Source organism: Xenopus laevis, chromosome 7L (assembly GCF_017654675.1).
Source record: "Xenopus laevis strain J_2021 chromosome 7L, Xenopus_laevis_v10.1, whole genome shotgun sequence".
In the NCBI taxonomy this organism is placed as follows: domain Eukaryota; kingdom Metazoa; phylum Chordata; class Amphibia; order Anura; family Pipidae; genus Xenopus; species Xenopus laevis.
This window is the reverse complement of record NC_054383.1, coordinates 9096637-9109391: the sequence shown is the minus strand read 5'-3', so window position 1 is coordinate 9109391 and position 12755 is coordinate 9096637. Positions and strand designations below refer to the sequence as shown.

The 12755-nt window shown below is 35.4% G+C and overlaps 1 protein-coding gene across 1 annotated transcript in view; it reads left to right on the top strand.

Annotated features, from left to right (window-relative positions):
- The window catches only part of LOC108695740 (protocadherin-15-like), a 555442-nt gene that overhangs the window by 425348 nt on the left and 117339 nt on the right, over positions 1-12755 (top strand). Inside the window, exons 23-24 of the mRNA XM_041570198.1 lie at positions 7401-7541; positions 8680-8792. Of these exons, the coding sequence (XP_041426132.1) occupies positions 7401-7541; positions 8680-8792 (254 nt within the window). The remainder of the gene's footprint in view (positions 1-7400; positions 7542-8679; positions 8793-12755) is intronic.

Below are 12755 nucleotides of genomic sequence, written 5' to 3'. Positions count from 1 at the left end.
GGACTTGTACATGAACTAAAGTGCAAAGAAACAAAATGTATGCAATATTTTGACATACACTGAAGCTATTCAGATACTTTCTCTTATAATGCTTTACATAGGTGTTAAGCTCCTATTCACGAAAAACTCAAATACAAAACTTCCAAGTAAAAGTGATCAAGGTCTCATGGAAGTCAATGGGAGCTGTGCTGATACTATTGGAAATTGTTTGTACCCATTCAGACTTTGAGGTTTTGGGATTTTTTAGTAATTGTCCAAAAAACTCATATTTTCAGAAAATTAGTTTAAACATAGTTTCAAAAAGCTCTAATAACATTAACATTTGACATTTAATAAATGGGCCGCCCTGTGTGCCACAACTTGCTTGAAATTTGCCTGAACTGATTAAAAAAGTTCTGTACATTAGTTAATCACACAGTTATATAGAGATATATCTTACCTAACAGTCACCCTTAAGTATTTTGAATTCTGGGGAAAAACACCACATTGTGTTTGCAATATTTTAAGGTCCACATTAACTAATGTGAATGATGATCTGTGATTTCTTTGTTGCAATAGAAAGAACCTTAACAATTTAAAAAAATTTACAGAATGTGTTTTACAGTGAGTGATAATTGACTCTTGCAATTTATGTAAAGCAAGTTGACCTTATAATCTCCTTTATCTGTAGAAACAGAATTTGCTCATAAGTATAAGGCATTATTGTCCATCCATTTGTTTGTATCAATTTGTAAAATAGTCAGTGTATTCTGTAGGTGCTCCACTGAAATTTAGTACAGAGCTTCATGGCAAGTTACTACAGGTATGGATCCTGTTATCCAGAATTGGGACTTTGGGTTTTCCGGATAAAGGAATTTGGATCTTTGTACCTTAAGGGGCCCATTTACTTAGCTCGAGTGAAGCAATAGAATAAAAAAAACTTTGAATTTCGAATGATTTTTTTGGCTACTTCGACCATCGAATTGGCTACTTTGACCTTCGACTACGACTTAGAATCGAAGGATTCAAACTAAAAATCGTTTGACTATTCGACCATTAGATAGTCGAAGTACTTGCTCTTTAAAAAAAAACTCGACCCCCTAGTTCGCCATCTAAAACCTACCAAAGTCAATGTTAGCTTATGGGGAAGGTCCCCATAGGCTTTCTAAGTATTTTTTGGTCGAAGAAAAATCGTCCGATCGATGGATTAAAATCCTTCGAATCGAATGATTTGAAGGATTTAATCGTTCGATCGAACTATTTGTGCTAAATCCTTCGACTTCGATATTCGAAGTCGAAGGATTTCAATTCGGCAGTCGAATATCAAGGGTTAATTAACCCTAATTAAATCGGCCATAAATAAATTTGCCCCATTATGTCTTCTAGAAAATCATGTAAACATTAAATACACCCAATAGGCTGGTTTTGCTTCCAATAAGGATTAATTATATCTTAGTTGGGATCAAGTACAAGGTACTGTTTTATTATTACACAGAAAAAGGAAATCATTCATAAAAATTTTGATTATTTGGATAAAATGGAATCTATTGGTGATGTCCTTTTTGTAATTTGGAGCTTTTTGGATGACAGGTTTCCATATAATGGTCCCCATGCCTGTATTTGGTTTATTCTGTATATTAATGCAAATGTACAATACATAATATCTATCCAACTGTTTGTCTACTTCTAAATCTGTTTATCATATGACAATTTGATTCCTGTTTATTTGAAGTGATACCTTTATTCCAATGTTGAATTTATAATAATTTTCAAAATTTCCTTGCAATTAAGAGTTCTCTCAAAATGCAAGAGACATGAAACGCAAACGGTAGTCCCTGGTGAGTTTGTCTCGGGGAGAAAGGTTTGGAATAAACTTGTTGAAGTGCTAATACGATCACTTTTATTCAAGGGCACTTGAGATGGCAGACTTTCTTGGCAAAGTCACTCAAATGGCATCTGTCTAAGCAGCAATGTTATTTCCAGAGATAATATTTATCTTCACGAGAATATGTGTGCATCCCCACCTAAAAGCAAAACTATCCTACATAGATTGATAGTGTCAATTTAATAGCAGCGTTGAATTGAAAACTAACCAGTGCGAGTTGTGTTTGATAAAAATGTTGATATCTGCAAAGGAAAAGAAAAGGTATATATATATATATATATATATATATATATATATATATATATATATGTATATTACTACAAAAAAAGTAATACTCGAAACAATTTGTGTGAGGAACAATTCAAGTTGGTAGAAGCTCAGTTCAGTGGCATTCTAACCTCTGTGGAATATTAAAGAATATGAAGTCGACATCCCTCTGCTAGTACACAGCCTGCACCACATTCAAACCAATAAACGACTGGAAAAAAATGCAATGCTTTTCCACTGCTTTTTTTATTATTATTATTATTATTATTTTGAAAGACTCAGTATTTTGCTAGATAAACTATATACAACACAGGAGAAAATAAATTGCAGTAAGGATTGACTGTTATGCTAAGGAAATATTTAATACATTATGCAGGGCTATGCCATTCAAACAGTTAATAATTATGAATATTCATGAGTTTACTCACGGTCCTTTAAGGTAATTTAGTCATGACACCATCATTTCAGAAGGGCCTGGCCTGAGAGCTTGTACCTAGAACTTCAGTTGTCAAAGTTTTTTTTTATTCCAAGCCACTCTTAAAGGTTTAACCTTTGGACAGGGCTCACTTTCAAGGTTCGATCTACCTCAGCTAATGAAATATATACAGGTAGAGGAACATATTGGCTTTGCAGTCATTTAGCTATTGTTACAAGGATATCTAGGACAGCAAATATATATTCCCCCAGATCTCACTCTAACTCATGTTCAAGCTGGGCTTTCAGGCGTGACTAGTAGAAGAAATGAGCATTGTCCCCATATCTAACCCTAAGGAACGAATTTATTAAGGATCAAAGTAAAAATTCTAATTCTTGAATTTTTTTTGGTCAAAACTCTCAAATTCGAAATTATGAATTATCCAAACTCCATTTGAGTTTTAATTTGAATTTCAAGATTTATTATACTCTGGCCCTTTAAGAACTCAAACTTGACTATTCACCACCTAAAACCTGCCAACTTACTGTATAAGTCAATGGCAGAGATTCAGGGATCAATTTGGTGATGGTTGTAGCCTTTCTGACATTCAAATTTTTTTGCAGAAAAAAACTCAAACCAAGGTTTTTAAATTCAAATCAAGTATTTATAATTGTAATCAAATTTGTCTTGAGTTTTTGGGTCATTAAAATTTGTTCGAGTTTAAAAAATTCTATGTTATTATAAAATTTCGACTAGTTGAATTTTGCATTTATTGGAGTTTAGAGGTGTTTCAAAAAACTCCCAAGAATCTAAAGTTCGACCCTTGATAAATGTGCCTCTCTAAGCCACTCCTAAAATTGTTTCCAGTTCATAAGTTTGGGACCCACTAACTTAGTTTGGGGTTTTAGAGAAAATGGGTTTAATTACGGTTTCAAAAAGCTTGAACACCATTAAAATTCAACCTTTAATAAATGGACCTCCCAGTGTATAGTGTAATGCTATAAAATTCTTTTCCCCACCTCCCAGCCCCATTTGAAAACCCAGGGGTAAACATTTAGGGGCCCATTTATTAAACTTTGAATCTATCTGATCAAGGTTTTAAAGGGAAAAACTTTGTTTGTAGGAAAAAAACCTCAAATTTAATTTATTATACCCCAAACTGCTAAAAATCCAAATCCGAAAATACTCCATCTCGAACCTGTCTAGATAAACTCAGTTTCTCTAAAACTATGAATGTCATGGCATATATTAAAAAATCGAAAAAAAAAATACGAATGGAAAATAATGTTATAAAAATATGAATACCTCTAAAACCTCCACAAATTTAAGTTTTTCTGACAATTTCTAGCAAAGAAAATATGAAACCTTCCAAAAGCCCAAATTAATTTAAAATGATCTAATAGGATCAGCGCAGCTCCCACTAACTTCTATAGGACCTCAACAACTTTTACCTGGTGAAGATTTGTATTAGTGTTTTTCGTGGTTTTTGTGTTTTTTACACTTGGGGGGGTAATTTATCAAAGGTGGATTTTTTTTGTTACCTTGACTGAACTCACAACTGGAATGGTTTCTTATGTAAGAGAAAACTTGAATGGAAAAAAAACTCAATTCAGTGAGTTCAAAACTCGAATCACTCAAATTGATACATTTTTCAGGCAAAACCCTAAGGAAAAAAACCCCAAACAACATGAAGGCTATTCACATCTTCAAATGGTTCAAGGGAACTCTGCCATTGACTCATTCATGACCTTGACAGGGTTTCAGCTGACATTTTTTAAGATTCAAGCTTTTTTAACCCAAAAATGTGATTTTAACAAAAAAAAACCTTGAAAACTCAAATTTTCATGGAAAACACAACTTGAACCTTCATAAATAACCCTCTTAATACATCTCAATTTTTTAGAGCTTGTAAAAATAATAGGAAAACTGAATTTTTTGAGAATCGTGAGAAAAACTATATTTGATTAATAGTAAATGGGTCCCTTAAAATATGAAGATCCAAATTACAGAAAGAACCCTTATCTGGAAAACCCCAGGTCCTGAACATTCTGAATAACAGGCCCCATACCTATGTATCATTACCACTTGGTAACACTTCATAACAGCCCCAGACCGAACTGATACCTTTTCTATGTTGACAAGAGCATTTAATGAATGTGTGCCCTCTTCTACTGCATTTAAACTGTTCAGCCTTGTACATATGATGTGTGTGGGCTACACGTAGGAATGGATGCACATTACATTAAGTCATTCCTTTTCATCCGCCCATTACTCTTTGTTTGCAAATAAATATTGTGCCATTGCCTTTTCTCCAAGGTTCTTTATGGCGATGATCGATTTATAAATAAATATTTGCTATAGAAATGGAATGTCCTAACTGCTTACGATAATGCCTTTGCCATCCTTTTAAAACAGAGAGGAGTCAGCAGAATGATTAATGATTCTAGTGTTAATGCAACGCCCCTTATGTTTGCCGTGTGTGTGTCCTGCTTCCCTATGCTGATAGCTTTATGCCGGCACATTCACAATATCAACTGCATTGATTTGATTTTCTCACTTTTTTGGCAGCGTAAGTCGCACCCGTTAAACCGTTGTCATGCCAATGTGTCATCTCTGGGCATTAATCAGAAGCTCTCACAATGTGACACAAGGTTATAACACAGTTTGTGACATTTGGGTTCCCTTAGTTACCTCCGGACTAAATAATCCTGCTTTCGAAAATGTCACGGTCCCCTTTGCATAATAAAATAAGGTGATTTCTCTAGCCTATAATTCTGAGTTCATTCCAGGAGCAGATACCTGACCGAGTACAATTAAACTGGTAAATCAAATGGTATATAAAATGGAAGCACTTTAAATCCAGCAGGGTAGTAGTGTGCAGCTGAATAAATACCTGTGCAGTGTAAGGAATTGTATATCTTTGTAAATCAAGAGACAGAATTTTGCTGGGCATTTTATTTCAGTGGGAAAAAAAAGATTGTGTTTATTTACATAGAAAAGCCCCTGGACTCCAATGCATTTGAATAAAAAGCCCAAACTGAAACAAAAAAAAAAAACTCCCATTGACAGCAATGCTTTTGGAGAAGTTTTTTCACAGTTTCGTGAAATGTCTGGTCAAATGAAATGGGGAACTTTTGCTCATCATTACTAACATTAGAATTTCCTTTTTTAAATTAATCATATTTTTTCTCTAAATGTTAGGTTTTCTTAATGCTCTAAAACTCTAAAATATGGAGATTCAATAAGGCAGATTTATCAAAGGTCGAGGTGAATTTTCGAATGAAAAAATTCAAATTTCGAGCTATTTTTTTGGTACTTCGACTAGGGAATAGTCCAAATTCGATTCCAATTTGCAAATTCGAATATCGAAATTTATCATGCACTGTCTTTTACTTCGACCATTTGCCATCTAAAACCTTCCATAATTGCTGTTTTAGCCTATGGGGGACCTCCTAGAACCTATTTTGAGTCAATTGGTGGACTTTGCAAAAACTTTGTATCGAATTCGATCAAATGCGATATTCCTTTGATTCGTACGATTCAAATTCGGCCGAATACGGACCTATTAGATTGAAAACGCACCTATTCGACCAAAAAAACCTTCAACTTAATTTCGGTTGGTCTTTTTGAATTTGAATTTTGAAGTTTTTTCGATTCAAAATTCGACCCTTGATAAATATTCCAATAAGTGTAAAATCCACAAGAAACTCATATACAAAACTTCTGCAAGTAAAAGCAGTTGAAGTCCAGTTGAGGACTTTTTTTTAGCCTTTTTAGAGGTTTTCCATTTTTTTTCACTATTAATTATCCAAAAACTAAATTTTTTTGAGATTTTAAAGATATTCTTTTTTTCACACCATTCAGAGCTTTTATTCAGATCTTTTAATAACTTTCATGGCATTCGTGATTGTAGAGAAATATGGGCGAATGTTAGTGACCATGTTTGCGTCCTTTTTGATCACATACAGACCGACTTTCCCACAAAGTTTGCAACCCAATGGCTTTTGTGAACTATGCAAACAGTGCTAAGCATTCACAAAAACTCAATTTTAAACATTGCTTGCGATTTCTAATTACATTCACCCTATAGAGTTTGTGGTTTCTAAATGATCTAATACCACAAAAATGCAACCTCTATGTTACACTATTCAAATTTTCTGTGTTAAATGGGATAAGTGGGATATCTGGGTTTAGTTATTCTGTTTCAAACACAAAAACCAAATTGGCTGTATCTGTATCTATCTGTCTATTGTCTGTCTGTCTAATCTATCTATCTATCTATCTATCTATCTATCTATCTATCTATCTATCTATCTATCTATCTATCTATCTATCTATCATCTATCATCTATCTATCTATCTATCTATCTATCTATCTATCTATCTATCTATCTATCTATATATTATCTATCATCTATCTATCTATATATAATTTGCAATGCAAGACATTTTTTACTCAGCTTTCCTGGTTTTACTTAAATGCCAACAAAATGATCATTTTGGCCTTTTTTTTGATTCTATCAGGGCAATATTATTTTAAAACCTTTAAAAGCCTCCCTGCTTATAAAGTTCAGTAAAGTGCAATAAATGTGAGTCCGAAGAGATTTCCCAAAACTCAAGCAATAAACAGCGAATCCTTTCAACTTTATGTTTTCCCTCCTGCTGTAGTTGTATGTTAAAGGGGCAGTTTACCCTCATAAAAGGTATTGTTTTCAAACATTACACTGGCAATAATAACTGGTTTCTTTATCAACCTAGAATTGTATTTCTGTTTCCATTTTTATAGCATGAACTGTTTTTATCCTTAAAACAGTCTATTGGTTTTCCAACAAATGGTGTTATTTTATTTTACAGGGCTCACCTGCAAGTAAAGTTCGGTACAAGGTAGATGTGGTTCAGTTCCCATACAGCGCCAGAATATTTGATGTTGAAGAAAATACGGGTCGTGTTTTAACCCGGGTAAATCTCAATGAAGAGCCCAGTACAATTTTTAAGGTAAATATAAAAATGATCCCATTGGTTACTTAGGGGCCTATTTGCTAAAATATGGACTACCATTTGCTGTGTTTAGAAAACTCCCAGGCACACCCAACCTCTCTGTATAGTTTCACTGCAGAGCACAGTGCTTAGTCCTCACTTGAATTGGCTCAGTACTCAGTTGAATTGGCTCATTGCTCAGTACTCAGTGGAATGGGCTCAGCATTGTGCCAATTCCATTGAGTACTGAGAACTGTGCCAATTCCACTGACTACTGAGCACTGTGCCAATTCCACTGAGTACTGAGAACTGTGCCAATTCCACTGACTACTGAGCACTGTGCCAATTCCACTGAGTACTGAGCACTGTGCCAATTCCACTGAGTACTGACCCACATGGAATAATCGGAACCGGCACTTGGAATTGCTTTGCCACATCCCCTGTGTTTATTGTATTAAACAGGCTGCACACAACATTTCAGGGATGTTCCCATTTTCCACCCACTTGCCTTGTCAGGTTCAAATGTTGGTGATTCCCAAATCACCAAAAATCTGTGCCTCTCACTTTTGGCACAATTAAGTGGGAGCAAGATATATAGAGTGTTGTCCTTGCTCTTTGCATCTCACCCTTCTTAAAGGGTGGTTCACCTTTGAATTATCTTTTACTATGTTATTGAAGGGCTAATTCTAAGCTAAACTCTTTAAATGGTCTTCATTATTTAGTTTTTTTTTAATTATTTGCCTTTGTCACTTCACAGCTTTCAAATGGGGGTCAGTGTCCCCATCTATAAACACGAACACATCACTATCTATGTTTATGTTGTATTCATGAGGGCCAGGCAGGGGGTCCTTCAGCTATTAAGGAACATCTCCAGGTACAGGACATGATAGAGCCCTATACTCACCCCCTTCTCCAAGGCATGTGTTTATCTGGCACAAGGTGCAGAGCACATCCAGACCCCGGACAGAACTGGCATACAAGGGAAGGCTTTAACATTCCTTAATGCTCTTGCATTTGTCAAGGGTCTCTTTAAATGAACCCCTGCATTATCACTGTTTTTGGTCATAGCTATAGAAATAAAAAAAAGCAAAAGAAGACCTATTAAGTTAATCAAATGATCATAGTTTTTCCATAAACAATAACTTTTTTTTCATAGCTGGGTGTCATTGCCTATGATGATGGAGATCCACTGAAATATAACAGCACCACAGTTATAATCACAGTTTTGCAGCCGTCGGTTATTCCTCGTTTCACGCAAGATGAATACAGGTAAAATATGTCTCTCTATTAAACTCAAAGCTGCCGGATAATTTCTATGGGGAGCATTTATGAGAAGCTTCAGGCATGTAAAGGATAGAAGTTTGGTTAGAGGAAATTCATTATGTTTTGCACCCACAAGATCCTTTAGATGCTGCTCTGGCAGACCTTTGTCATGACCAAGTTATTTCCTAGGGGTGCAATATTGTAGGTAAAGAGGGTACTTCATTGCATCTGCTTTCATTGGCTGCTGTCACTACTGTCTTCACAGTAAGAACTGCTCAATGGTCAACTCTCCAGTATATCAGTCTGAGCTCAGGATGTTTATAGAAAATATTCCTTTTGATATCAATATAGCTATAAGTAGCAAATTAAATGTCTGAGATGCATTTTAAATAGGATTTGTTAAACTCTGTAAACTTTGATATCATCCTGTTAATGTAAAAAGCCATTTATTTGTCAACACTAGTAAAGATTAGATGTTCTTGGTGTTTAGAACTGGAATCCATTCCTTGTGATTTTGGAGTGATGGTAGCCTTTCCAGGAAATATAAAACTATATTCCTCATCAGGTTTTTGCTATGCAATACCATGTCCATTTTCATCTGAATGGGAGGCATGCAAATCATGACACTGACTTCTGCTGTAAGGTGGCTAAGAATTGCCCCAGCCTGCAGCCTTGAGCATCTATATAGTCACAGAACCCCTCAGTGCCTTCTAATATCCTTACCATTTACAGTAGGAGGTACATTATACCTTATAATACATGAGTGATACTCAGAGTTCCTGTATAATTCAGCCTGCAGCCTTGTGTCTTTATATGGTCACAGAGCCCCTCAATGACTTATAATATCCTTATCATTTACAGTAGGGGGTACATTATCCCTTATAATACTTAATGGTACTCAGAGTTCCCTGTATAACTCAGTCTGCAGCCTTGTGCCTTTATATGGTTGCAGAACCCCTCAGTGACTTCTAATATCCTTATAATTTACAGTAGGGGGTACATTATCCTTGAGTGATACTCAGCATTCCCGTATAATTTAGTCTTAAGCCTTGTGTCTTTATATAGTCACAGAACCCTTCAGTGATTTCTAATATCCTTATAGTTTACAGTAGGGGGTACCTTATTCTTATATCCTGTGCAGGTTTTTTTTTCCATGACCCCTTCATGCCGCAGGTGCCACAGCCCTTACACATTTACTCATGCAGGGTTTCAGGGAAGATCTACTCTTCAGGGGACAAGACATAAAAAGGCAAAAGAAGAAGTAAAGGAGAGACTGGTTGATATTAAATGGCAATAATCAAACTCTAACAATAAAACTGATAACCCTGTCCTTTCCATGTTATACCAAGCCCAGGTTACCACAGATGCCAGCCACTGCAGGGGGCATCTAAAGGGAAAAACCTACTGGCGATACCCAAATGGCCATAACCAAATGGCAAAAATATTTACCCGCCAACAGCTGTGACATTAATATTTTTATTATATTTTTTATATTTATATTTACATGACCTGTAACCCCCATATGATTTTCTTTTTCCTCTTCTTGTGTATGCTCTCTATGAAAAGTTCCTGTTACACACATGTTATGCTGAGTTCTATAAAGCAATGCAGTTCAGATCAGCTCTCTGCTAACAGACTATGGACTATGGCTTTTACTTGGAGAAGTTTTGTATTAGAGGTTTTCGTGGTTTTTACACTTGGGGGCCAATTCATTAACTTCGAGTGAAGGAATAGAAGAAAAAATACTTCGAATTTCGAAGTGTTTTTTTGGCTACTTCGACCATAGAATGGGCTACTTCGACTACGACTTTGAATCGAAGGATTCGAACTAAAAATCGTTTGACTATTCGACCATTCGATAGTCCAAGTACTGTCTCTTTAAGAAAAAACTTCGACCCCCTAGTTCGCCACCTAAAAGCTACCGAACCCAATGTTAGCCTATGGGGAAGGTCCCCATAGGCTTGGCTAAATTTTTTTGGTCAAAGGATAATCCTTCGATCCTTGGATTAAAATCCTTCGAATCGTTCGATTAGAAGGATTTAATCGTTCGATCGAAAGATTATTCCTTCGATCGTTCGATCGAACTATTTGCGCAAAATCCTTCGAATATCCTTCGAATATCGAAGTCGAAGGATTTTCATTCGCAGTTGAATATCGAGGGTTAATTAACCCTCGATATTCGACCCTTGATAAATTTGCCCCTTAATAAATCAAAATTTTGGGGATTTTTAAAGAAATAAAAAAGCACAGTTTTCAGAGAAAAAATAAGATTTTGAAAAAATAGAAATCTGAATTTTAGTAAATCGTCCCCATAATGTTCCTGTACATGTATGGGACTTGTTACTCAGAATGCTCTGGGATTTTCCGTATAAGGGATCTTGCCCTAATTTAGATCTCTATACCTAAAGTCTATTAAAAAAAATATAAACCTTAATTAAACCAATAGGCTGGTTATGCCTCCAGTAAGGATTAATTATTTGTCATCAAGTACAAGGTACTGTTTTATTATTAAAGAGGAAAAAGCATTAAAAAAATGTTTTATTTGATTAAAATGGAGTCTATGGGAGATGGCCTACCCATAATTAGGATCTTTCTGTTCAATGGGTTTCTGAATAACAGATTCCATGTCTAAAATATAATGTAGTTCTTTACCTACAATGAGGAAAGCACAGCTGAATATACCTAGCACTTTCCCGTACGATTATCGAGATATTTTTTTTCCTGTTTTGTGTTTGAGCTGGTTTTTATGATGCTCATTTGGTTTTGCATTAACTTGACATACAGCAGCACAATCTGCGTGACCTTGAGAAGTTCATTCTGTTGGGGGAAAGCAACGGCGCCGCCTCCTCTGTGCCAGATTAATTATTGAAACTGTCATTTTGTGTTCCGTGTGTTATTAACAAAAATACTAATTTGAAGATGCTTGGCTAATAAATGATTCAAGACCAATGACCACGTAACACCAAACATGAAACAATGTCAGGTTAATCAGAATTTTATTTCCTTTTTCATTTCAAATGCTGCTCAATAATTATGTCTCCTCGCTGGAAAAAAATGGGTACATAACCTACTGATAATTAGTTTTTACTTCGATATTATTATTATGTAGTGTGTGGCATTATACAAACTTGGGGGGGAATTCATGGGTGAATTTTCACCTCGGAAGACTCTGCCACACTTCTCGCCATTTCGTCAGACGTTAATTCGCAGCACATACGCTATTTCATCAAATGCAAAGTTTCTTTAGTGTAAATTCATCAGCGCATGCGTTTCACAGCGAACCTTTACTAACGTTTATTTCTGCCTGGTCAAACTTCATTAACAGACTTATGCTATTTCACAAATAGGTATAAGCAATTGTTTTCACCTGATACCAATTCACAGCAAAATTCACATTTTGTGCATTTGTTTCAGTGGAAAAAAGCATGTGAAAAAAATGCCCATTGACTCATTTGACTCATTGGCTTTGGTGGAGTTTTCAGTGAAACGGGGCAGTTTCACTCATCACTAGTCAAAAAGAATGATAACAACGTGGGCCCTAGAGTAAATGCATTATGGGACCTGTTATTCAGAATGTTCAGGACCTGGGCTGATCTATTTTGTAATTCAGTTCACCACACTTTTATAGGTGGATTTACTAAAATTCCATTTTCTGAATGCTGGGGGTTTTTCAAGAATCATAGTTTTTCTCTAAAAATTCCTGTTTTTTTATTTCACTAAAACTCTAAGGGGGTTATTTACTAAGCTCCTAATACCCCAAATTCCCCGAAATTCGAAAAATGTGTGATTTTTTTATAAAATCGTACTTTTAAAAAAATCACTAATTTTTCAGAATTTATTAAACCCCAAAGGCTAAAAAGCCCGAATATAAAAACACGGCATCTCAAACCTATCGAGGTTGCATAAAAGTCAATGGGAACAGTCCCATTGATTTTTGGTTTTGTCGGGGGTTTCTGGCAATTGCACAAT